Source organism: Macrosteles quadrilineatus, unplaced genomic scaffold, assembly GCF_028750875.1.
Source record: "Macrosteles quadrilineatus isolate MER2022 unplaced genomic scaffold, UCM_ALF_1.0 Scaffold_2__2_contigs__length_208266976, whole genome shotgun sequence".
Lineage (NCBI taxonomy): Eukaryota > Metazoa > Arthropoda > Insecta > Hemiptera > Cicadellidae > Macrosteles > Macrosteles quadrilineatus.
The window spans coordinates 39,096,372-39,124,045 of record NW_026542595.1 but is presented as its reverse complement, the minus strand read 5'-3'; the positions used below and the strand labels follow the sequence as shown (position 1 = coordinate 39,124,045).

At 32.3% G+C, this 27,674-nt stretch overlaps 1 protein-coding gene across 6 annotated transcripts in view; it reads right to left on the bottom strand.

Annotated features, from left to right (window-relative positions):
- Positions 1-307: 307 nt before the first annotated feature.
- LOC128985744 (glutamate receptor ionotropic, kainate 2) overlaps positions 308-27,674 on the bottom strand; it is a 68,328-nt gene continuing 40,961 nt past the window's right edge. The window contains exons 2-18 of one of the 6 annotated variants that reach the window (XM_054405581.1): positions 27,368-27,529; positions 26,618-26,869; positions 25,770-25,790; positions 23,274-23,458; positions 22,057-22,110; positions 20,069-20,233; positions 19,648-19,800; positions 15,845-16,048; positions 13,773-13,976; positions 11,983-12,087; positions 10,597-10,854; positions 7,802-7,999; positions 6,253-6,478; positions 5,101-5,265; positions 4,224-4,324; positions 2,775-2,927; positions 308-2,393 (exon numbers count right to left, since the gene is read on the bottom strand). In XM_054405581.1, coding sequence (XP_054261556.1) covers positions 2,328-2,393; positions 2,775-2,927; positions 4,224-4,324; positions 5,101-5,265; positions 6,253-6,478; positions 7,802-7,999; positions 10,597-10,854; positions 11,983-12,087; positions 13,773-13,976; positions 15,845-16,048; positions 19,648-19,800; positions 20,069-20,233; positions 22,057-22,110; positions 23,274-23,458; positions 25,770-25,790; positions 26,618-26,869; positions 27,368-27,529 — 2,672 coding nt within the window. In that variant the 3' untranslated portion in view covers positions 308-2,327. Of the gene's footprint in view, positions 2,394-2,774; positions 2,928-4,223; positions 4,325-5,100; positions 5,266-6,252; positions 6,479-7,801; positions 8,000-9,461; positions 9,918-10,596; positions 10,855-11,982; positions 12,088-13,772; positions 13,977-15,844; positions 16,049-19,647; positions 19,801-20,068; positions 20,234-22,056; positions 22,111-23,273; positions 23,459-25,769; positions 25,791-26,617; positions 26,870-27,367; positions 27,530-27,674 lie in introns of all 6 variants that reach the window. The other 5 variants (XM_054405577.1, XM_054405578.1, XM_054405579.1 and 2 more) reach the window with 5 other exon arrangements.

The following is a 27,674-nucleotide window of genomic DNA, read 5'->3' as shown; positions in this document are numbered from 1 at the left end:
ACTTAAGCAGGAAGTATTTGCGTGACCCACATAAATAAAGTGTATACTTATCTTCATGAAGAACTGGTAAAATTGGGTCAAATTTAACGTGTATACTGTTTCTTTATAATCTTAACAAATATCATGAAACAGTTTAGGGAATTTGGAATCATTTACAACAAGTCCTGTAAATTTAACCTGGGTCGACACTAAAATCTATTTTAGTTATCTATTTGTAGTTACAAATTTCAAAACACAAAAAATCTATTAATAATAAATATAGCATGATACGTGGTAATAAATTAATAACACATTAAAACAAGCACTTTATTAACAACCACCACAATCAATACATTGAGTGGGCATCACAATACGTGTGTATAAAAACTACCCCCACTGCAAAAAAACAAAAAATTATCAAAACTGATTTTTTATACATAAAATTTAATCAACTGCATGTGAGAAGAATTAATTGTCTTTGCTACAGTTAAAAGTTTATTTTACCCTTGACAACATGTCAGCTGATGGAAAATAGTTAAATTTGATATTAGGTGAACTTTCAGTTTCAATATTAAAAACCTTTTCAAAGCAAATTCCAAAATACATATTGTACCACCTTTTCTTTAACTGAGACAAACCATAAATAGAACAAAATTTTGAATTTTTATGAGCTAAAACGTATGTTAACTATAATCTAATATCAATAAGAAAAATTACAACAATTCACTTATTAAAATGTTTCTTAATTAAAAATTGTGTCCTTAAATTATTTACAGACATCCAGGAACTTCTTAATTACTCAAATCAAATCTTGAATGTCATAAGACTAAAAGTTAAACGAATTATTCTGTAAAATAATCAAAACTTTGTTGTATGTGATAATATTACGATGTAACATTTTTGAACAGTTGTAATATTTGTAATTTACACTTTTTCGCTGGTCTGAAGAAATAACTGTTTTGAGGTAATTTATTACTTAAAATTCCTTCCCGATTAGATAATTCATAAACCCAATCTGAGTTTTAAATTGATTTCATTTTGTATTCTAATTTGGGCAGTTACAGAGCAAAATATTTTGCTTATAGGCTACTAACATAAATGTTTATATGCTCAGTAACATGTTCTTATAAAAAAAAACATTTTTTTTTTTTATATTTTATAGTATTTTAAGATTTTTGAATAATTTATTAAACACTAATTTACACTACAATTAAAATTATATAAACCCCTATATATAAACATTCTTAAATTACCACGGCGTGGGTGAGTGTGTTTGTATACAATTTACAATGACTACATTAAAACCCCCTAATCATTATAACAGTAGGCACTTAAAAGTTCTATAAATCACATTTGTATCTTTATTAGGTAAAATATACTAAACAAGGTCTAATTATCCTAGAGTGTTACAATCATTTTAGTGTATTTGAATTTGCGTTTTACTGAAAACTTAATTATATAATATATTATACAGAAACATTATATTTACAATTAGAATAATTCTTCAGTGAGATTTAAATACACATTACTTAACTTGATTAAAATCAGAAATAGTAAGCTATTTATTTTCATAACTGTAGCTATAGGATTATAGTAAGGAATTATAACACATGTAACAAACTATCAAAACCAAAAACTATAGCTTACTTCTTTCTATGTAAATTATTATTTGGTATGTATGGTCATCAAAATAAAATTTACTCATATTTGGCATATATCTTTCTGTAATTGACATCATGAATATATTTAGAAATTTTACGTTCCAATATATAAGTGTGGTCCACTTTAAACAGTATGTATAAACAATACCATAATTCGTATTACTTATTTTCACACAGAATAAACTATTTAATAACATTCAACTTCACATCATAGTTCCCTGTTCTCTCATAAAGGCCTTAAATGCCTACACTTTACATCCTAATGCGAAAGAACGCCTCATATACCACCACTAATTACTCTTTTTTTTTATAGAAAACACATTATATCTGAAATTATAAACTGAATATTACGTTGCTCTAATTTAATTTTAGTTTAAGCGTGTATGAGTATTAGGCCTTTTAGACAGTTTCTAGCAGATGTCTATCTGATTATAATTCACGTTTTTTCATACTTATATAAATGAACTTTTGTAATCAAGTAATCATTAGTAAAATGTTTAATTGATTATCAGCATTGTAGTTTTATTACAACACCTCACAGTTAACATGCCTTACATTTGGTAGTAAATACTCTATTTAGTCATGTTTTTACGCTTTTTACAAAAATATAAAACAAGTGGTATTTTACAAAAGCTACGATCGCTACAGTTGGATGGATGGGCCCCCGTAGAGGCCCTGAAGCGAGGGCTAGGTATCGGGGTCGTAGCAGAGCGACGACTTCTTCATTTCAATCATAGGAAGTATGGCCGTCTCCTACAATGTAAATAATAATTGTTATCACAAACCTTAAACACAATTTTTATATTTTCTCACATTTTAAATTTATTATAAAAAAAAATATATTTCACTACACTAATAATGTATTCAAAGAATAATATATTTTTTTACATTGAGTTATTAGATAAATTTGCTTTTTTTGCTCCTATAAGTAGTAATCAATATGTGTGTAACAGAAAATACGGTTTTGTACTCTGTTAAAATCTTGAACATGCTAAAAATTTCATATTAACACATTTTTTTACAATGTGAAACCACGTCTATAAGGAAAATCACAGGATTGATGATATCTTTGGTTGTAATAGGTCATACTTGCGTAAATATGATTCATAAATAGATTCCATCGTCGGAACTGACCCCGTTGATGTGAGGAAGCTCCAATGCTGCTGGGACGTAGGTTGTTCCAGGTGAACAGCGAGTACAGCTACGCTTTAGAGCTGGACGTTGCCTAGACCCGTGACAACGTACTGCGAACCTCAACTCCTCAGCCATCTCAGAACATAGAGATTGCTGGAACAAAAATGACAGGCCTAAGCGTCACTTGGTGCATAGCATTGATCTCTTTTACTACACGATCGATGGATGTAATTGATGTTATGTTATGTATTTGAATATGGATGTATATGTGATGTCCAGGTGAACAGCAAGTATCAGTCAAGCTTTAGAGCTGGACGTTGCCTAGACCCGTGACAACGTACTGCAAACCTCAACTCCTCAGCCATCTCAGAACATAGAGATTGCTGGAACACAAATGACAGAGGCCTAAGCGTCACTTGGTGCATAGCATTGATCTCTTTTACTACAAGATCGATGTATGTAATTGATGTAATGTTATGTATATGTATATGGATGTATATGTGATGTCCAGGTGAACAGCAAGTACAGCCAAGCTTTAGAGCTAGACGATGCCTAGTGCCTATACCCGAGACAAATAACATACTTTTAAAAGATAGAAAAAATAAAAATAAAGATAATTTATTACATTTTATTTCATAATTTTGCTCCAATTATATATAATATTTTTTTTATAGTTCACAACGATTCCAAAATAAAAAATCTACACTTGCTTTAATTAAACGAATTCAATATTATCAATATTTGCGTAATAATTCTCAAAGCAAGAGAGCACATTGAGTGAGTGGTCACGGTTATTGACTCCATGATGACCTGTCGTTCGGAGTGACAGATGTCATAACTTTATTTGCAAACATTGCCACATGTTTGTTAGTAAAGCCATTTTTACCACCAACATTTTTACCAATAAATTGCCGTTGTTTTCATTATACAATAACTAAATGCTTTCACGAATATGTATTCTTATCAACAGAGAGTGTAAATATATGTTTTAAGTGTTATTAAACTAAGTTTAATTCACATAAGTTAATCAGCTGCATTGGGTTATATATTGGGGTCGCATTTTACACAACTCCAATCACAAAAATAATATAGTCTACGTCTTAATCTTTTTAAACAGACTGAGGTTTTGAGTCATTTTAAATTGACAAAATTGATCTCACCAATCAATCTAATTCCTTTCTTCCCTAAAGGTTTAAAAAAATTCCTTACTCAATCCATATTTAGACTCAAATATTTTTGACTGTTGGATACAGTTTACGATTTTATTTTAACAGCTCGTTTGAACTATAACTGATTACACAGAATTTTTACAATTTAATAACCAAAGCTATTCAGAGTTTAATCTTTATAACACCGATGCCGGTATTTAGTAAAATATAACTTTAAAAAAATCGTAAACCCAAGATATTGAAGTTCTATGAAAGAAAAACACAAACAAACAGTACTTACCCGGTCTGTTTGGGCGTTCTTCTTTGAATTCCAGCAAAATTCAAGGATTGCCACTAATATAGCAAGTGCAAGGCCACAAAGAAGGACTACAAAAACGCCACCTGAAAAATGTTCAGCATTTAATAAATAGGTTCTTTCCCTACAAAAGTTTTGATGACTATATAAGTAATTCTAAAAATAGTCAGTTTATGCTAAACCTAAACTAAATTGGAAAGCAAGAACAATGAAACTTAAACAACGTCTAAGACACATGGATAGTGATATGATTTTTGCTTGGGGTTTTCTCGTTTTAAAATATAGTACTCTTTATTATGTCAATAACCATCTTTATGAACATGTATAAGTCAATTGCAATGTCAGTTTAAATTATACTGTACTAACAATTTATTTTACGGAGGCAAATTTTATCACATTTAGTGGGTTTTTATTGGACATACAGTCTCAGGATGTTTACAGTTTAGTTATATGTCCAAGCAAAAATGATAAAGTATCCACAAACGATAAAGTACGAACGGATCTAAAAAATTCTATAAGATACAATGAGGTAAAACAGGTGGTTGATAATAAAATATATATTTCATAATTAAATCTCCTTAATTTTGTTTAGTTGAGACAAAGTTTAATATTATTAGTTTGAAAAATTTCAAACATTTGATATAATATATATATATAATAATATAATATAGCCTATATATTTAATGAAAGTGAGTTATTTATATCTATACCAAATGTACTTTTATCCAAGCAAAGAAACGTGAGTTTTAGAGTTATATATTTGACTATCAATCCAATAGTCAATGATTATATTAGGATTTTATTTTTCCAAAATAACATTCAATGGATTGCAAGGAGCTACAGACCAGATCGTCAATCTTACCGATATTCTCCACCCCGAGGGCGTTCGCTTTTGACTCCTTGTTCTTGTCATCTCTGTTACAAACGTCACCCGTGTTCTTCCACCACTTGTCGTACAAGATCTGTATAACTCCCTTCTCCTGCAGCTCGAGAATGGCAAGCGATATCTTGTCTCTCCATGGAGAACCTTTTGATAAAAAACAAAATACTCTTAGACTATTGGAACCAACAATTTGTTAATTATGGGGAACTGATAGTAATGACGATTGCTTTTCATCGGGGGAAATTATTTACGATTGCTGTACCACAGTTATAACCTATATTGAGTCATATTGATCAGTCAGATAGCTGAATTAGTCTCATGCCAGGAATAAATAAATGTAATGAATGTTTACTCAAGGCTCTCAAGTATTTTATTGTTTGTTGGAGAAAAATCAAACGTTTTGTTTGAATACCTTAGTGTGACCTCATTATACGTGTGTTTTAAGTGTACGGATGTATTAATAGTAGTTAATGCAACGATCACGTAAAGGCTATTTACCCGAGCTGCGTATATCACTTTACCCACAAATGTATTTTTTATTACTAACAATCACTACTCCTAGCTTCTAAGATAGGTTATGTTTTCGTTTATAACCTCTTACTGCTACTGATAGTAATGCAGATATTCTTTTGATTATTTTCTCTCAATACTTAAATCTCATTGGTACGTAACTGGTTATTTAAAGTAAAAAAAAAATAAAAAAATAAAAAAAGTAATGCATGAAAGTAAGTAAAAAATGCTTAAACAACTAACAAATTAATTTAAAAGGCTTGTTAAAAGAAGGTCATAGGTAAACAAAACTTTCTAATTATGTGAAAAGTGTTCACCTTCAAATACGAACGTCATTGTTTTGATTTTAAGTAAAATTGATTCTATATTTAGTACTAACATTCATGTTCGTGGTAATTTATTTTTAATACAATATGACAAAATATTTTAGTTATACGTTACCTAAAAAGAGGGAACTAGTATTTGAATCGACTCTTGCTAAAGAACCAAAAAACTTCAATGGCTTAAGATAAAGGCGTTCAAATGGGTTCAAACACTACTATAAAGGTAAAAGTGCTGATAGAGATGAAAAATAACATTAGAGATATATTATAACGTATATAAGTGACAAGAATATACTACCTTTAGGCGTGGCGATGCCGTAGCCTTTGGAGTCTAGCAGCCCGCCTATCTGTGTAAGGTTACAGTCTCGTTGTACCGCGTAGTCCAGCATCGTGGACTCCATGAGGAACGCGTAGTTTCCCTCCAGAACTCTCTTGACTCCCTCCTCGTATGACGAGACAAACACTGACGGTCTCTTGCTCTCCATATATCTCCACATCTTCTGGTAGATCCCGATCTTGGAATCCTATTAAAGCGTACACAATGTTGATAATTACGTGGGGAAAACTTTGCATAAATGTGACATTACGAGAGCTTTTTTCTATGATAACAATTAATTCCTAAAGCTGGATTACCAGTGTTCCTATAAGAGCATCAATATTAATGTATACGAAATTTTTTTTCAAATTTCATTTTGACATAAATTTTCCATAATCTACTTTATACTATTGTTATATTTAATGCGCAACGTACTACGCCATGTACCGATGTTTGGTGGATGTTCCACTTTACCGATATTATGTAGGTAATGTAATAAAGATTATTGGAAAACTGAGTACATTAACAGATTACATATCGTGATTTGGCTCAAAATTGAGTTATTATAATTACGTATTATACTAAGTGGTAAAAGGTTGTTCTTTTTTCTCGAAAAATAGTAAAGATTTATTAAAAACTAATATTTAGTATCTCTGTTGAACACTTACACCATACACCTTAAGCGATATAAGGAAAGGGGTCATATTACTGTATCATGTATCTTGATGCAATGCAAAACAAAAGGGATGCCAAACAAGTATACAACGCTATAACATGTATTATATTATGCGTCAAATCATGGTAACACATACGATGATTTAAATGAAATCCATGTGACTCTTGCATACCCAATAAATATGATATCCATACAATATAAATGTATGGAGTCTGCTCATGACGTAATAGAGTTTCGACATGATAAAATCTCGTGTGACAAAACGTCCACATCAATACAAACACAGTGGAGAGGCTGTGGCATTGTGGCCAGTTAATGGAGTGTGAACTCTGCGCGATTTACCTCGTATCTACATGCATAAAACAACAATGAGTGTTGTGCGTGATTGATGTACAACAATCCGTCCATCGCAGTTTTAGACTTTACATTGTGGTTTACAGTTATCGAATGTGTCGCTAGTTCTCTACCACTCAAAAGATTGAATCCCCAGCATCCCCTCATATATGAATTCCACGTATTATAAACAATTCCTAAGACTACTTTATTTCCCCGGGCACAACCACCATTATCCCTTACCTGATATGTTGGAGTCACCCGTTGGAGTACAGAGCTTATTGTTGCCGCACTTTCCGACCAAGGACCAAAGTGGCTAGCTCTACACGATCCTGTTTATTGAGAATAAACATCGGCAGCGCAAAGCACACATAAACATAAACCCCAGCATACAAATGGGGAACTCCAGGGACTCCCAGTGAGCGTAGGCCTCCCTTTTAATAACCTTCGCGACATGCCAGGGGACAACGGATAAATATTGAAAATTTAACAAACATACAATTATTAGTTATAAATAGTTACCCTAAAGAAGGTCATGGTGGAGCCACCCTCTAGAGTCCCGTAGGAGATCTCAGTCTGCTCCGAGAGATCTGCAGCGTTCTCTATGGGGGTGATCATCCTCTCTACTGTGAGGAAGGCTGCCAGATTAGCGGTGTAGGACGAGATGATGATCAGAGTGAAGAACCACCAGATACCTCCCACGATACGTGTAGATGTCGCCTGATCGTTACAGAAAACATCATACACATTGAACCTTTGAGTAAAACAGAAATAATCCATGTATTATTACTAAATAATATGTGTAACCTCCTTTACTATAACTTCTAATATTACAAATTAATCTACTCACTTTAAGTTGATTGCTGGTTCTTATTTTACGGGTAAAGTTTTAATATATATTGTCGATATAAAAATTTCCATACTAATGTTGGTAAATAGGTTATGTCAGGTATTTGTTTAATTTATTTGTATTGACTAAAAATCAGGTCATAAACTAGTCTATTACCATATCCTTGGCTTGTATATTGGAAATTTTAAATAAAAAGGGTCTTAGTATTTAACCATATTACTAGGATATTTCTCTTATCAATGTTTACGAAACGCTAAAACTGAACAATAATACACTAAGTTGGAGTCACAAGCTATTTATAGTGTACAAATACGAATTTTAAGGAAATCGAGTTGTTTTCCATGAAACATACAGTATAAGCCTAAATGTTTAAGCTTACATCTATCTTTAAAATAAAGTTTATATTTTCGTGTATTCAAATTCAATTTTTTTTGGAAAAAATTATTAAAAAAAGAATTAAGTTTTAGAAGTCTACAAGTTTTAAGTTTTAAACTATTTTTTGGAACTTGTTTATAAAATACTGATGTTGCCCAGTGGTTTATTGTTTTTAGGCTATAGAGTAGACGAGACGAGGTTGAAGGTAAAAAGGAAATGTTTAGGGTGGAGAAAATCCTTTAGTGGCATTTAAAATTCACTCAAAACCAGACATAAAGCTCCACTAACCATAAAATAGAAGAGGAGAAAACTGTTTCTTAAAAAAAATCAGAGAAAACATAATGGTCCATAAACGTTATTGCAATGTTAGAGGATAGCAATAATAATAACACTCACACATAAACAATAAACTTAGATGCTGCCATGAATGTTTTGCAACCGATTGCTGTACCATAGAATCCATAGATGAAATTAAGCACCAAGCTTTTCATGCAGTTATGTTTTATTCAATGCATGCAACGTTATTTATAAATGCATAAAATTATGTGTTGCACTGTTTTAACTTAATTATGTTACAACCAACATAAATAATATATTTTAATCAACACATTATCCGCAAAAATTGATGAGGAAATGTTTTGTTTCTATTGTTTTAGTGGTCGGAGGAATTTTTGCAATATAGAAACATAAAAAAATATTTAAGGTGACATTTCAAAATGGTATAATTTATGTAGGTTTGTTCAGATACGTTTGTAATATAAACTGTTCTCTTTTTCAAATATATAAACCATATTACATTTTATACGTTGAGTAATATACTAAGAAATTGAGCAGTGAATTAAAACAGGTGCTTCTAACCCCTCCCTTTCTAAGGTACAAGCATGCGGTTACAAACAAAACAAAACATGCAGATCTAAGCTTGGTGCTTAATCTCAAGCATTCCGGACCCGATGGTACCTTTGGGTTGAGGTCGGAGCCTTGTTGCATTAGGGTGCCGATTGTGAACCAGAAACTGTTCGCCAAAGTGAAGTCATTCTCCACAACCAGTAGAGAGGCTACTATCTGGTCCTCGTCCTCGTGATGGTGGTCGTGGTCGTGTCCGTGGTGGTTATGGTGATCGTGATGGTCATGGTCGTGGTCAAGATGGTCGTAGTCATGGTCGTGGTCACTTACATGGTCGTAGCCATGACCATGCACTAAGTCGTGCTCACATACCATTTCCTGCCCGTGCTCCAGTTCCCACAGCGCACACTCGTCACATACGGTTGGTGAATACCACTCGTAAGGTGAGAACCTTGCCACTACCCATATAGTTAGTGATACCAACACGTACGCACCCAGCATATAGAACCAGATCTCCACCGCCAGTGGGTTCATGAAGGAGAACAGACGGTTGGGCATGCTCTCTGACGCCTTGCAACGGAAAATACAAATGTAAGGAAAGCTTACAATTTAAATGTAAATGCTAGTCTGAAGCAATTAACATTGACTAGGCTGGTAAAGTAATCCGATTGTTAATATTTTCAAAAAAAGATCATTTTAGTATGCATAATATAAGTTTAAATTAAGACCTGAATCTTGATTTAACTAGATTTAAATAAAGATTTAGGTCTAAATAGAACCTATGCAAGCAATCATGTAAACATGCTGGTGTCTCACAATCTGCTACGCAAAAATATCAGATTGGTGCATTATTTCCATTTTATTGAGTATTTGAGAAACATAATTAGCGTCAACACTTTATTATCAGCCTAGGCAGAAGCCTATACAACTTTTTAGTTGCATATTGTAGTTATCCTGAATGATTTGGAGAAATATAGGTTTATTTAATTTCAATTAGTTAGGTGAGCTATTTCGGCTTATTGAAAAAAGTGGTTTAGTGTAAACATCACAAAAGATTTGAGAAAAATTCCAACCTCGACTCTTATTAACTCTTTATTGTTTAAGATCTAATGTCAATGTTACTTGCTTACAAACCCATAACCAGACATTCCAAAGTGAAAAAAACTGCATTCCCTCATGCAGCACAACATCAAGACGACAACATTCATGGCAGCTTCCAACGGCATGCGAATGTAACCTAAAATTTCACCTTTGGATTTAAACCCGACCCCTGCCTCAGGAAGGTTCCCGTGATGAACCAGAAACTGTTTGACACTGAGAACTGGTTTTCTACCACGTCACTCTCGGCGAGGCAGGGGTGGGGGTTGTTCCACTCGTATGGGGAGAACCTCGCCATGACGAAGAGGGTGAAGCTGACGAGGAGGTAGGCGGCCAGCACGTACAGCCAGATCTCCACTGCCAGAGGGTTCATGAACGAGAACAGTCGTGTGGGCTGAGATGTCGGCACCTATAATATTGATGTTGCCTAGTCAATTTACTAATAAATATTTTTCTGGCTTGATATACGTCTGTTTACACCTTTACTCGGAAAATACTTTTTGGTGAGATAGTATTTTTTTTTTACTTCGACATTGGGACAACCGAATTTCTTCCAAAATCTATTTTACAGTCAACCACTACGCTTTACTTGTTTATTTGTATTTGCAATACGTATAAAACACAAATGGATGGTTTGGACTGTGACCTGTTTTGTTTTGATTTTAATGATCGACTGCACACCGTCTACCGCTTCTTTTTGCCGTATTAATTCGATTCTATTTTTACATATTTGAATTTTATTGATGAACAATAATTTTGATAAAAAGCCATTTACACGTCAAATACTCTCGTATATTGTAAAGAAATATACATCAACAATGTCGGTATTATTTTAATTTTTATATTTCCAACTATGAGCTCAAACTTAGGTTTTTTTGAATTTTGATTTAATGTAGGCCCAACTAAATCTTTTTAGTAAACATATTCCTTGTTAAATACAATAGATTTGTAATATCAATTTTTAATGTTGAAGAAAATATTAAAATCTAACGAATTTTACAAAGAAAAACTATGAAACAAAATGGAAAAAAAACCTATCAACTCTTAGGCCTAAACAATAAATAATAACAACTAGAGAGAGTTTTGTCAAGGATGGATTGTGACCAAATAAGTCTTTATTATTTTGTATAAAATATAATGAATGAGCGACATCAAACTTTTCATTACAAACTTAGTTTCACTTCAATTAACCATAAAAAATCAATTCGAATTCACCTCTATAAATTTACTGTGAAAATATAGGTAATTGCAAAAACTGTCTTTTGCGAATATATTAATTTTTCTTTCACTTACAATAGTATTTTATCTAACAGTTTTACTTCAAACCACATTGTTTTGTGAATCCAATAAAGTTGTTGTACCTGATAACGAAGAATACCGTGTAGGAAAAAGCTTACGTAAGGGAAGATGTATTGTTCTCATAACAAAGTGTAGGAGCTGACACTTGGTTGAGACTTAATTGAATAGCCCTAGCCACGGAAAGTGGCTCTATCGAGATGCAATAGGGTCAAGAAGGTAGAGGTGAAGTGAGCCGTACCTTGAAGAGGATCCCAATACCCAAGTTCATGAATGGTTTAGTGAAATCAATCACACTCTCCCTCGCATAATTTATCGTCATCGACGCCACTGCCAAGTCCGCTCTCTGAAAATGATGCTTAATTAAGTCACACAATTATGAGAATACATAAAAAAATGTAATCTTGATATTTAAAATAACAAGTAAATTTATTACAAAATATATACTTTTATATAATAGGTATTGTTAATGTAATCATAAGAATGATTGAAAAATACTATTAGGCTTTATTGAAAATAAATTACGACGCAAGAACATATTTAAAGAATAACTACACCTTCATTCTGACCTTAAAATGTCAGTTTTTGAATGATATAACAATAGTCTAAAAGTAAAGTTATGAGAATAGTAATATTGAAGCACTTTGTCGGTAGCAGAAGTAGGACAAGTTCATTAAAATATATATATTTGCTCTCAGCTACAATATTAGTCTAACTGTATGATGAAATAAACGAGATGGATCTAGTACTTACTAGTGACTTTATTGAAAACACACAATACCTGATTGCAAAAGAATAAGAGCTTATGAATAACTTATCGGGGTAGTGGGGTTCTATCGCCCTGGAATTTTACCCCCTGAAAAAACTGACGTTATAAACTAATAATCCAAATATATCCATTAAAACACGCATTTTTTATGCACACGCAACATTTTTAAGCGTTTTTTTTTGTGGATTAATATTTATGTTCTACGGCACTAAATCGTCTGTAGCACAAAGGACTGTTTTTTGGGCTTTGGCTATTTCATGTTTAATACTATACTAACAATGCATTCCCTATGATCTACTCCCTATTTCCCGATACACGTTAGGAAGGAAAAAAGTATTTATATTAAAGATTTATCCCATATTAAATCCCGACACAAGTTTTAATCTATTTTTCCATGCATCAATTAAAAGCCAAGCCCTCGTCAGTCTCTATAAATTAAAAGTCAGTCTCTACTATTTACAAATGAGTGAAAGTCTCCTTTCTACAGTTAACTTTTATAGAAAACTCGTTTTCTTGCACGTACACAGATTGGACACATACAAACCTCATTCAACTCAAATTAATCAAACTGCACAAATAATTTTGTCACCTATCCAAGGTACCACAATTTAAATGAATCACTCCAACTCATGCTTCAAATATCCATCCCATTTACTAAACAAGGTTGGTGTTTTTTTTTTTGTTTTTATTTTTGATATATTTTTGTGAAATCTATATATTTAATTCAGTAAGCGAATCGGTCCCCAAGAAATTAAATTTAATTAGACATACATTTGCAGTGACATAGGATGACTTGACCAGTTCCATGTTTTAAGGTAGCATATGTCTGGCGATACGCGATCTCGTGACAACTTTAAAGTCACCTAGTATACTGCTGTTTAAAATGCCTCAAGGACACCTACCCATGCCGATTGTACACGCAATGGATCAATTTCTACCTCTACGCCATGAGTGCGTCGTAGCTTCCACCATTCTTCTCACCAATACACATTCTTTTCAATACTTGTTTCTCGCTATATTCAGTACAGTAATCGGTCTTCAGCAAGGGATACCACTTGAACTTAATTTAAAAGAAGCCCCCAAGCGCAACGATCAATACAAACTGAACATGGTTTCAAAACTTTAAAAAATGTTTGCAACTTATCTCAGTATAAAATCACCAACCGTTTAAGATGTCTAGTGAGCACTTAGCTGTATGACTGTGTTTCTAAAACATTATAATACTGTAAATGTACCACAATGTATAAATATAGCCAATCTACCTTCTCCATTAGCTCTCGCACGATGCCGTTCCACTCCTTGGAGTCAGGGTCGTACACGCCATACATGTGGTCTGGCACCAGTCTAATGGCGTAGTGGAACCCCACCTGAGTGGCAATCCACTTGAGCAAGTCTATACAGAACCCTTCGAACCTCGCGTTGCCTGTGAGGTTCTTATCTTCCTTTACCATTACATACGGCTTTTCCTGAAATCGTGGATACAAAATAAGTACTTTGCTTACTAATGTAATTTCGTTACCACTGAATGGCAGTGATACTGCAATATTTGACATAAAATACCTAATACAAAAAAAATTTAATTTTTCAGGTAAAATGGGACAGATTATGTTCACCCATAAATTATAAGCTGCTAATCATGGTATGAGAAGATTTAATATACAGCTTAAATCGAATCTACCTCTCCCCCATATAGATACCTGGAAAACATTTATAATAGTGAATTCAAACCGGTGAAATATTCATTTTTAAAAAGACAGACAACAATGCATTTACACGGATGTACCATAACGTATCCAAACAGAATGTTCTGTTCCAAATACAAAAATTACATTATTAGATCTAAATTAAACATGGCATAGACTGAAAGACTTTACAATGCAACGAACATACAATTGAATTATATTTTCCATATTACTAAAATAACCAATAGATTAGAATGCCATGTAAGAAAGTACTAGGCTTACTAAAGGATGCATTGATCTAAAAATATTTGAATATTTTTGATTTAGAAATGTTAATATACAAACAACTCAGATGTAGGAAATCCAAAGTCCGAGATTTCTCATGTGTGGGTTGTAAAGTAAAGTGGTGGTTGTAGTAGTATGTGGGTCACGTGTTGGCAATACAGTTTTGTGTAAACCGATATTCACGTGGTCCGACTACAAGACCCTAACATCTGCCGCTCTACACCTACGTATTACGGCCCGGTCCTTACCTCCAGGATCAATAAACTTTAATAGATTTGCTTACTCACATATAGAAGTAAGTACTAAATGTATTCAGAAATACTTTAAACGTAATTTCTTATAAACGACAAAAAAGTAAATGTTTTTTTTAAGATCTCTGTTTTTGTAGTTATAAAAACAAAAATTTAAAATAATAAAATGAGTCCTGTCGCAACAGATTTAAGGTAGCATGATTATAAGTAAGTGAAATATTTATATGGAGGAAGGATAACATAATTATACTGACTGGTAGTTTGACGAGATATAAAATACTTTGTCCTTTATTTGTCAGTAAGGATATGAAAAACATTAAGGTCATTTAATGTCTATAAAAAGTTCACTTGATATTATGACGTTATAGCTCAATAATATAGTTTTTAATGAAGAATCCATTATTGAATGTTGTTGCAACATCAACATGATAACACGACCTTTTGATAAGAAAAAAAAACTAACTATAAGTATACTGATAACTAGTGTTAATTACTGCAAGGCAGGTGTTAAAACGCTAAGATGAAAAAAATAGAACATGTTAGATTGTAATTAATTTACATTATAACAAAATATCATTTTGACACTGACGCTATCATAAAAGTTAATTAGTATTTCCAAAATATTTCCAAAATGATACTGAAGAAAAAAAGCCGTATTACAAGCCAAAATGTAATCTTTATATTTAATATTGATTCAAACTAGTTTGCAAAAAAAGAATGAATTTACACTAAGAACCACCCCACCTAATTTTCACAGCATGTATTTGTTTTATGAGCCTATGTTCATTCTCGTTTATTCTCTTTTATCTCTCTTTTATTAGTTTCTTCTCTTTATGGTCAATACAGATGACTAAGATCTAATCTTGACACTTCAAATAACTGAATAATAGGAAAAATTATTCAAATATAATACTTTGCCTTATAATCCTAAAAAAAGGTATACTGCATTAATCATATTTGGGAAAGTATTACAAAAAGGGAAACATATATTTAACAAGTGCCCGAGGTTTCCTATAAAAACTATACTTTAAGGGGTCAACACAAATAATCAAACCCTTGTTATAAACTGTGAATCTCATGATTTTTTTTGGAAAAGTAAGCTAAATGGAAACTTACCTCTCTCGTCATGACGACTAAAGTGATGTTGGTCGCACTACTCTCATAAAACGCCGTCGAGTCAGTGATGTTTATTCCCTCTGCGGGCGTCCAATGACCGACTTTCCGGAGCTCCTCTTTCTTAAGTTTTAAGAGATCCAGTTTGAAGTTACTCCGTTTCCCTTCGTTGAACTCAATTCTCCCGGTGAGGCCATTCACCACCGCCTGTTAACATCAACTTAAATTAGACCCGACTCAACTTTAAAGTTACATTCTTCCTTTTTCTTACTTAACTTTCTGTCGTTCTTTAGTTCTAAAATGGCCTGATGAAAAATTTTCCTTTGAATTTTATATTTATTTACAACAAGGTATGTTCGGTTTTAAAGCTAAATAGCCGTTCTGAAATACAGTAGCTGTAGACTTTACATTAATTTCCACAGAACCAGGGGTTTTAAAATACGGTAAACATTTTGGTAATAGAATTTAATGCCCTTTAAACTTATTCTGCATCTCATATCTGTGTTTTAATGTGTATAGGTAATATATGTATCACATTATTCATGCGTACACATATATTTGACAAAGCAGCGTATTCAATACCTGCGTTTATGTTAATGACTCAATGAATTTAGCTTAATTATCTAAGCTATTGTATTCCCTATATGAAATACATATTATCCAAAATGTTTTACATATAGTGGTACTCTTGGAAATTACGAACCATTTCTTAAAGATACATTTGAAAATAAAATGTAGCTTATCAATATGAGAAATATTTTTGCGCGAGAGTAAAAACTATACGATATTGCTTAAGTTTGTTAATGTGATGAGTAAATTAATTAAACTAAACACTGATAGAACAGATAGATAAAAAAAAAAAAAAATTGATAAAGTTTTGATGTCCTACGATGCAATAACACGAGTTCATCAACCTAGATAAAACTGGCTTCGATGACAATTAAAAGCATACCGTTAGTTTTGTTTGTTTAAAATAAATCACATATACGCTTGTGCTATTTAATCAATTTATTTTATCCCAAAACATTTCAAATAAAAATATTTTTTTGCAAAATGTTATTGATGTCACTATACGATCAATCCTAAAACATGATAGATAATAACAGATACTCTTTTAATCCATTTAATAATTTAAATTTCGTAGTTTAATTTTCTAATTTCTAATTTCATTTTTAATTTCGTAATTTAATTAATAAATATTATTATATAGCGCAGTTTGTAAGAAACAGCATTGAATGTCTTAAAAATCAAATAGGTTGGTTAAGTGACTAATAATACTGATTATATAGTGCTGAAACTAGATCACTGATCTTTACGTAAAAATAAATTTATAAGGGCTAAGTTTTTATTTTAACTCGATTCTCTAAAAATTATACAAACCAGTAAAATATCTATACCATTTGTATTATATCTATGAAAACTATTTGGTAAATATCTACGTTGAAACACTCTTAGTATATATTGAGAACAACTTTTGCCATGTAAACTTCTTTTATTTAAGGTTTGCATTTTCAAAAAAATAATAAACAATAATTTGAACGTGCAACAATAATGAATGAAGGTTTATGAGTTAAAAATTTATACAAAGGGATGGCACAAAATGGGGCATTGTCTTATTGGTAGCTACATTTGTTTCAACATGTATGCAATGTTTATGCAAATATGTGTGTGTTTAGGCATACATTTGCATAAGATGCTACTAGGCTAGATTGAGTAATGGTGTCATACACCATATACTATGGTACTCCTTAATCATTGTTAGTGTCATATGTGCCCCGAAATATTATCATATAAAGCTATAATTTCTTTAAAAATGTATTTTAAAAAGGAACATATTAATAAAAAATATTATAATTACTCCCGCCAGATCTAACCTGAAGACTATGCGAATTTCCATTATTAAATGGCTATATTTCCACTAAAACACTCACTTGAAACTGTCAGATCTATTTCCTATTCAAATAACATTCATTTTTATGAGTACAATATTTACTTCTACAGGTATGGTAAATTAGGTGTGTTTTACTATTTAATATTGAAAGTTGAGTATAAAATAAACAAAAATGGAAAATTTCATACATAAATATCTATAAACAAGCACAGTACAACAGTTTATTATCCTCCATAAGAAAATAATTTGATAATAAATCGTTAAACTTTATGTTTTTGGTGGGGGGAAGACTATTTTAACGCCAATAAACACGCTAAAACCACCCTTCTAATAGTGGGATCATGCTGGTTTACAAACTCGCTTGACTAAACATAGGTTTTCAGGATTGTATGGAATTAACAAAAATCTGATCATTTTATATTCAAGTTATCTCGCTAACGGACATTTATTATAATATGTGTGTGTGTGCATTTGAATGGTGGGTGTTTTTGGCCTCTAGGGACCTAAAACGAAAAAGTAAAATAAAATTACCTGGCCCCGAGTCGAGGTCTTAACATGTTATCCCCCTCCTATATGTTACTCCCCTCACTGGGTATTCCCCTCAGGTCACTGGGTAATAGCTTATTTATTCCCACTTCGCTAAAATATTTTTTTCATACATCTTTTTTGCTGTAAGTTATCATACTACCGTAATGACAAAAACACCATAAACGATCCCTAGTCACTAGTTTCATTACCTACACTTCGCAAAGGAGTAAGATAACAATGTACAGTGGTTCTAGTGTCAAATCTGCAGTAATCAGTAATCACCCACCTACTATCGATCATAGAATCCAAATAAAAGTAAATCTCCTTACCATAAATTTCCATAAATTTCCTTTTTTATGGTTTTCTATTTAGTATTTTGCAAGACAAAATTGATAACTTTATCAAAGTATATACATATTAATAAAATATTTACTGTTGTCCGACAATTTAACTTATACTATCAGAATTCCAAATTACCAACTTGTAAATGTCTGGACGTAGTCAGAGTTGAATTGAAATGTAGTTAATGCGTTGGCGTGTCATCTGTTGACAGGATCGTGATAAAAAGTTATGTAAATGGCAGCCCAATTGGTTTAGTAGTTTTTCCGTTCAAGATAAATCATTACAACATAGTAGTTTACGCAACGATTGCGTTAAGTGAGTCTTTACGACACGAGTAGAAAATTTAAGGCACGAGCCTTGGCGAGTGCCTTAAAAACTTCTACGAGTGTCGTAAAGACTATTAACGCGAGTTGCGTACACTACTTTACCTACAACCGTTTTTTAATTACTATCAATCTGGATTTAATTACTAACAATCACTAATGATAACTTTTTAGAGAGGTTATGTTTTCGTGTATTGTCATTGCCACTGAAAGTGATGCAACGACTTGTTGTATAATCAGCTGATTTCCTGTAATTACGTGTTTGTTAAACTTCGTTAAATATTACATTGCTAGCAGCATTCTTACCATAAATAATATTGTATCAGGTACAATTCGGCAAATATTTCATTTATTTTTGGACTTCCACCAACTTAATTAAGAATACGCGAGTATCAACATGAACATGTCGGATCAACAATTAAATTGGTCAACTGATCAGCTGATTAGTTGACGTTCGAAGCATTACAATTTTAATTCTTTTCTCTCAATACTTGAACCTCATTGGTCCGTTACCTGTGTGGATATGAGAAAACTATGCGGATATGAAATGAAACTATGCGGATATGAAAGTAAACAGCTGTAAAGTGAAACTTTTCAATTCTAAGAACTGGACTGAAATGGCTACTTTAAAAAACGGTCGTAGGTAAAATATTTTTTACCATAGCTATTTTTTTACACATTGCGAATTGTTTTACCATATAGCATTCAGAGAAGATACTTACAGAGCTAATGTAGTTGTATAGGCTCAGACCATCGTCCCAGGGCTGCTCAAGCTCACAAGAGAGGTTGGCTGGTCTGAGGACGTGGCTGCGGTCTAAAGCTGCTAGACCCTTGGCAAACACGTGCACAGAGTCGTACATCAACGCCGGCTCGGCCTGAAAACAAAAGTCAACTCTGTTTGCGGTTTTAAAATATTGAGAGTCAAAATTTTTGTCTAAATTTGTATTCCAAATTTTAATCTTAGTCAGTTTTTTTTATTTAGTCTTAAGTTTAGAAGTTTGCAGGCATTTGTGACATGTCTACGGAACTAGACTATAGACAATAGCAATATCGTCTATAGACAGCAATAGACAATCTTAAAAATGTAACTCAATATATGATCGTAGGTAGAACCATACTCTTACGTTACGCTTTTAAATATACCTGGATGACCCCGCTTCGGTTGAGGATCGCATGGCCAATTGGTTGGAACCTCTCCATCTGCTCCAATGTCTCTGCTACTTTTGCGTTCTCCACGTCAACCAATCGAAACGCAGTAATGTTAACGGAGTTGTACTTAAAGTCTTCTAAATCAAATGTCTCGATGTCCTGAAACGATTGAACACGATTAAACATATTTAGTAACAACCACTTTTTATTTCTTGTAAAGTTTATTGTAATATTAGTTTCAAATTAATTTTGCTTCGGATAATAAAAGTATACACTGGAAATGTTTCAGTGAGTGAGTTATTGAGTGAGTTTTTTAGTACAAGAATGTAGTGTGTACCGTTCAGATATTGACTTGAGTGGCCTTCGTAGTTAAAGGTGTCAGTGCTTAATCCAAATAGGCATTAGTTTGTAGGAATAAAAAAATCATTTAATTGTCATTAAAATGTTACCTTATTAGGTATTTAAAAATCTATTTCCCATATTTTCATTTGTTTTTGCAACGAATTTACCATTAGAATGGATAGATCTTTTTTAACATAAAATAACATTTTATAGTACTATCGGGTGTCAGAATTACTAAAAGTTATTGATGAAAAGTGAGGCAACTTCTCAGTGACCAGATCTTTGTATACAATCACCGTTTAAGATAATGAATCAATCACTCATTTAGATGGGGACCACCTAGGTGCGTATTAAAACCCAAATATGAGTGAAGGATGAGTGTAGAATGGTGTGTGATGACCAGTGTAGATTTGTTACTGACTAAGATCAGTGGTTTCACTATTTAGGATCATTTATTTAAAGCCCAATGATCAGGAAACGCTGGGTCCAGTTTCGAACCATCAAAATGCTACTGTCTTTTCTCAGGATTGAACCGGCGACCTTTTGATTACCAGGCGAGCACTATAACCACTCAGCTACCCAGCCAGTTAAATAATAATAATAAAAGTGACCACAGTATTATAATTCACTCACTAGGAGAAGATAAAACAAAAAATACAAAGATAAACAAAAATGCTATATAGTGTAGTGTAGTGGCGTAGCACGTGTTTCATAATAATGTAACATATATTTAGTATTTCTATTAAGTTAAGTGAGATATATATATTTAGTTTCAGGACCAGGATAAACCCAATAGAGAATCTGAAGACAATCTGATTTGCACTTGTATCGTATCCTGACTAATCAGTATTCAATGGAGCGACGGAATATACATACGGTTCTGGGCCATTACAGGGAGGCATTTCACACATTATGATAAGACTGATAATGGTGGCCAAATATTGTACATGCCCTGCAAAGATTCCGTACACGAACAATTCATAAATGTCTCCACTACGGCCTATTTCTACTAGGTGTGTGTACTAGGTATTTCTACATTTCTTTTGCAGACTGAAGAGCCTAGCTAAGAATGCACATTTATCGGTCAAAAAACTTACAATTCACCCGTTGAGTGGTAATTAGTGACATTATTAAATGTAGGATTTTCTGCATGCAATATATTTTATGACTCCATCTGACAGCTGAGTCTAGCGTTACAGGTATTCCTTAAATTCAGTATTCTGAAGAATTCAGTATACATTTATACAAACTTTGCGTACAATTTAATATAAAAATTAACTTATATAGGCATATACGGACACAAATAATACTAACCAAATTTAGTGTATATATCATCGCTTGAATATTAGTTTGTTAGTTATTAGGTAATTAATTGGTTTGTTAGTTTTTTAAGTAGGTTTAATTTGATAGGTTATGTCATCAAGTAACTTTTTGCGTTCTCTAAAATAGCTGGTTACATTTCTCCTTTATTTTTCTATTACTGTATGATCAAGATTTATTTATACACGTTAAGCGTTTAAATAAACTCTAACCTGTCCTGTTCTTATTATTTATGTAAGGCTCATTTATTTATTTGAATTGATAAATTATAACTACGTCTCTATAACTAAGATAACATATTTAGATTTCACGATACTTACAAAAGTAGTGAACATGTAGTGGTATCTGTAGTCATTCATTTGTAACTGGAGTATCTGTAAAATGTAAAGTTTGACATGAGTCAGTAATGAATGTAATTTGACTAACACTAAAAAAGCACCAGCTTAAGAGAACAGTTACATCCCTAAAAATATTTTTCTGTGGAATGAAGCGAAGCTTTTTCTTCAATGCAAACTTTGAAATCTCATCGCGCAATAACTAATGAACATATTTCAGTCAAAATCACAGAGGTTCTTTCGACAAACACTGAGAATTCTTAAAAAATAAATTTCCATTTTATAATGCTTATAACATTATAATACAATTTACATGTTTTACATTGGGCGTATTGGTTACAATGACGATTTCGAAATGACAACATAGATGTAAAAAAAGAGTTATAGCATACGTCTATAAAGAAGCCGATATAAGACCTAAATACAGTACCAAGAAAAAAACACATTTGGAAGAAGGCCATTGATTGAAGTATAAACATGTTTCTTGCTGTGTTATAAAACTATCACTGATCAAACGTACAGTATTTATTGTTTTTATGCAATAAAATCAGGTAAAAAACTTAAATCTGCTGTTTTAACTTACTACACAAATCAAGTCAATGTTTGTCAAAGGTAAAGAATATAAAATTGTTTTACTTTATCAATAGACGTTGTTTAAATTTCATATTTATAGACAAATCATTGAAAGGTGATCCCTTTTCTCAACTGGATTTGACTGATCTGAATTAATCCTACCCTTTTATTTACTAAAGAAAGGATTGATGTATCGTACATATTTTCTAATTATAAAACCTTATTATTTATATTTAGAAAATTGTTCGTTATGGGCTCTCAAATGTCATAATATGGTTTTGTTCTTATTAATTTATAGTATTTATTATTGATACAAGTAAAATATGTCTGATTATAGTTTATGCCATTAACAGTTAGTTAGTAATACGTAATGACATAGTACTTAACTAATGGTATTTATTAAATACAAAATGAATGGTCTCACCACAAATAGGACAGTGGTAATTAATGCTCGTTTCGAATGTGGCTGGATGGCCCAACTAATCTGCTGACACAGTTCCCAAGTTCTGCAACTACTGTGATAAGGGTTGAATTTATCATCATAACATATCTTCCTTCCATGAACACAAACTGAATGAACTTGTAATGATGAATGAACTTATAATTTTGATTGTCGCAAAGTAACTTACAGCTCGGAAGAACTGGCTCATGTGCTTAGGATTAGTGTCAACGATGAGTTTGAAGATCTCCTTCTGGCGGATCTCCCGCAGGACCTGACGGTAGGTGGCCGGGTTGGCTTGTCTGATGTACATCTCTGTCCTGGTGGCTGGCGGAGCCTTTACAAGGTCCTGCAGCTTGAACAGGCCTGAACACACTGCGAGGGGTTAGTGAGAAGTGAGAGCAGCGTATATAATATTGAAAGACGCAATTTAACTTGGGTAAGGCTCTTTGTTAACGTTTATGTTTTAAAACTGTTTTTAAACTCACCGTTGACGTACCATTGGCATTTGCTATATATAGTAACAGCAGTAGCATAATAACACACGTGTAAACGTTGCGCAGATGGTCTAGTGCAACAGCTGTTTATGTAGGCCTGGATTGCGGTGTTGCCACTTTGGTCTTGCCGCAGCATTATACTCATGTATAGGGAGGCTATTATTTGATGCTTTAAACCAGTTTTACTAACACCTTTATGCATTGTGGATTATGAAACTAATCTTTAAATATATTCCAATCTACACTTATATTTTATCGTAGGAACCAATCAATATGGTTTTCACTAGCATTAGTTTGAAAATAATATGTGTTTACTATTGGATAAGCTACTGCTTTATAAGCCTTCATTATATTTTAGTATATACTCCTTTTCATAATTTATATTGGTCAGCAAAGTATTTGTTCAAAGTAGTTATATATTGTGTATTGCGCAATTTAATGTATCGAGGCCAGAAACTGACTGACTGTTTGGAATCGTAATAAACGTGACTAATGCTAGTATCAGAACAATAAATCAAACTTTTGCTAAAAGACAAGACCCGAGGCAACGAATAATACTTATTTAATTCCTAAGAAATAAATTACAAAAATAAAACCAGGCTTCATAATTATAACTATTTTAAAAGCTGCTATCCTACAAGTTCATTGACCTAGATAAGTTAATATATTGCCTCGTTCCTAGTTCTTATCTCTTTGCTTTTTTGGAAAACTTCAACAATAATAACGTTTCATTTCCAAGCTATCCTGCACTGTTTATTGCATTGTTTTTAACATACATTTACTACTAAGCTTTTAACCTTTAAATACAGTTTCATAAATTAATGGAAATTGGGCTTCGTCGGATGATATAGCGGCGTTAACTACATTTACTGAATATTCTTTTTCCTTAAATCTAGAAAATGTATAAAAAAAATGGCAATGTATATAACAGTAGTATCCCAAATAAATGAAAAGATAAAAAAGGCATTTAACCCTCTACCAGGAAGATGCTCTAAACTATAAAAAAGTCAATCAACAAAATCCATAATGCCATGAAAAAGTTACCAATTAATTATTAATAACCATTACACAATTATCATGAACCGGTCAGTTTTCATATATACACCATACAATGAAATGCATAACATTTCCCAAATTCAAAACATTACTTATGCAATGGTAGTTGTTGAAAATTTATTTTATAGAACTTTTACTACGCATTTATTTTATTCATCAAAACTTTACAACAAACCTAATGGTTTGATTTTTAAATAAGCCAAAAAAGTACATCTCTTATTACGGTATACATATATACAGACGATCAAGATTTCAAAATATGTTATTTCTTATTACAGAAGGAAGATCGTCTCTTAACATACAGAGTCTGAGCTTAATAAAGAGGCCAGTTAGTTACATTTTACAATATACTAGTAAACCCTATGTTTTCATAAGTTAACTATGGATTCAAGGCATTGCCACATTCTCAAATCTCCCGTCTTCTTTTTTTTGTGCTGAAGGTTTATAATATAAAACATTTGTAATTGAATACAGCACTTACCTGTGTACTATAGTGAACTATTAAAAACTATATGATTGACGACTTAAACAAAAAATAACAAACATATTTGTTTATTTAGTGTTGATTTTCAATCCGGGATGCAAAGAATGTGTGTAATAACAAGCCTACTAATCTAAACAGATATGTATATACAAATTATTAGCATATTTGAATGAGGTAAGCACAGTTTTATCAGCATGCTAAAAACATGTTGTAAACATATATACCTTTCTATTTGAAATTACTACAGTTCAGCGTATACATATATATTTGTAAGCAATTATATGTAGCAAGTTGTTTTTTAAAGTCATGCATCTTCAAGAAAAACGTGAAGTCCATGTGGGAAAATCTATATCTAAAATGGAAGGCTTCTTATTATTTAAATTTTTTATGATCAAGCCTACGCGTCAATCTTCGATCATTTCTTTACTGTAACATTTGAAATATAACATTCTTTAGTTCGCAGTTATTTTCTGACTTTGTCACATTTATTGTTTAGTGAAGAAGAGCTTTAAATGTATAACCAGCTAAAGAACAAAAGATTGTTTCATATTTAATAAAACTGAAGCCATTGAGATGTGCATTAGCAAGCTCATCATCACAACTAAACTATGCTTGACGTTCATGCCTTGAGACTTTAATATCATCTGACCTTTAGTGTTCACGATACTGGCTGTTAAAACAAAGTCAGCTTATAGCAAGGACAATGAACTTTTCTCAACATTCCATCCCACATTAACCCTGACTATAGTAATTCCTGAGCTAAATACTAATACACTCTTTGCTTAGAATTTTTCCTGGCATGTTCAAACCCGTCATGATAATTTTTTTTGTCAATTTAAATAAATTTACAATAGTCAAAATTCTGAAGAAGCTTTCAGAAATATCTAAATTCTGAGGTAGCATGATCCTTTCTTCTTGAATATAATTCTAGAATGTGATTATGTTAGCAGTTCTTTCAAAGAATAATTTCGACATAGGCTATTTATTAGCATATTAGCTAGACGGCTACGTTTACTTATTCTTTCAACCATAAGACCAAACAGGTTACATTCATGATATTATTTCCAAAAGATAATTGAAAACTAAATAATTACAGCTTAACAAAAAAATTGGCTTGGATAAAAATAGACTGGAAAATTGTTTACTATGGTAATGCGTATGACACAGATACAATTATACACCAGGGTAAATTGACAAGGAATTATCTTTACTCTTTGACAATTAGTTTACTACTTGACAAAAGATAGTGCTAATCTATATTATTTCATGTCTTACTGTATTATATAATTTTAGGGACTAACACAAACAATAATTTAGGAATTGACGACCGATTTACCTGCTGTTATTATAATATAAATTTAGTTTTAATTTATTAATCCTTGAAATTACGTTGAATTAAATTTAGGTTATATCTGCAATAATAAACTATCCATGTACACTTTAATGGCGATAAAAATGAAGTTTTGAGGTTCTACATTTGAAACATGTGAAACTCACCGTAATCCTCCTCATAAATGATGGCGACTTTGGTCCAGTTGAGGAATGTCATGACGTCTTTGAAGGCGTGGTTCATGTGTTCCTGTGATGGATGAAGGTTGATAGAAAACTCCTTGAAGGCTGGCTCAAAGTCTATCCTGGCCTCCACGTGGGGGATGTCCAGTGCCTCACAGATGGACTGGATGTGAGCGCCTAGCAGAGGGTCGCTGGGGCCAAACAGTGCTTGGATACCGAACTCCATCTGCTTGCAGGCTGCGGAAACATTTTATCAGCCAGGGCTCAAAACCACTTGTTATTAGATAGACTCGGAGACTGTGCCATTATTAAAACTAAAAAAAATTACAAAATAAAAAATACATTTTTCAAACTAATCACGAGACCAGATAAACACATTCCTACATACCTCACACGTAATAACTAAGACTAATTTCGAAATAAGAGAAAGATACAAAAACTACTGGGAATCAGACTTAATCATTAAATTTAACTTTTAGGTTAGCAAATCTACTTGATGAATATTTCCAATCCTAAATATTACTAATGACTATGCATAATCAAATTAAGTTTGATATTAAGTAACAATTAATTAAGTAACAAGTACGGTACCATTAAAATCAAAAGGTTTAATTTCCGAATACACTGCGGTTGTAACTATTAAAACATAGTTTTTTGAGAAAACTATACTTGTTAAAATCCGAATTCCTTGGCTTTAGTAATACTTGTAACGATCTAAATAAGGATAAAACAAACCTTTCTTGGAAGTTCTGAAGCTGTCATCTCTCGGGACGTACTGAATGTCGTACACAAGCGTGGTGTTGGGAAGTAGTTCTTTGTCTTTGTTCAGTCTGTAGACAGCATATTTGAACGCTAACTCTGTGCTGCTGTCTTTCTGGTCTTGTGTGAATATCGCACCTGGAAAGTACTTCGTTAAGAATGTTTGTAAGGCACAAAATAAAAATACATAGCAAAAAAATAAATAGATAGCATTCTAGCTTGGATGAGTTTGTATTACTTTTGATATTGGTTTAACATAGATCTGTGAATTTTGACAGTTTTT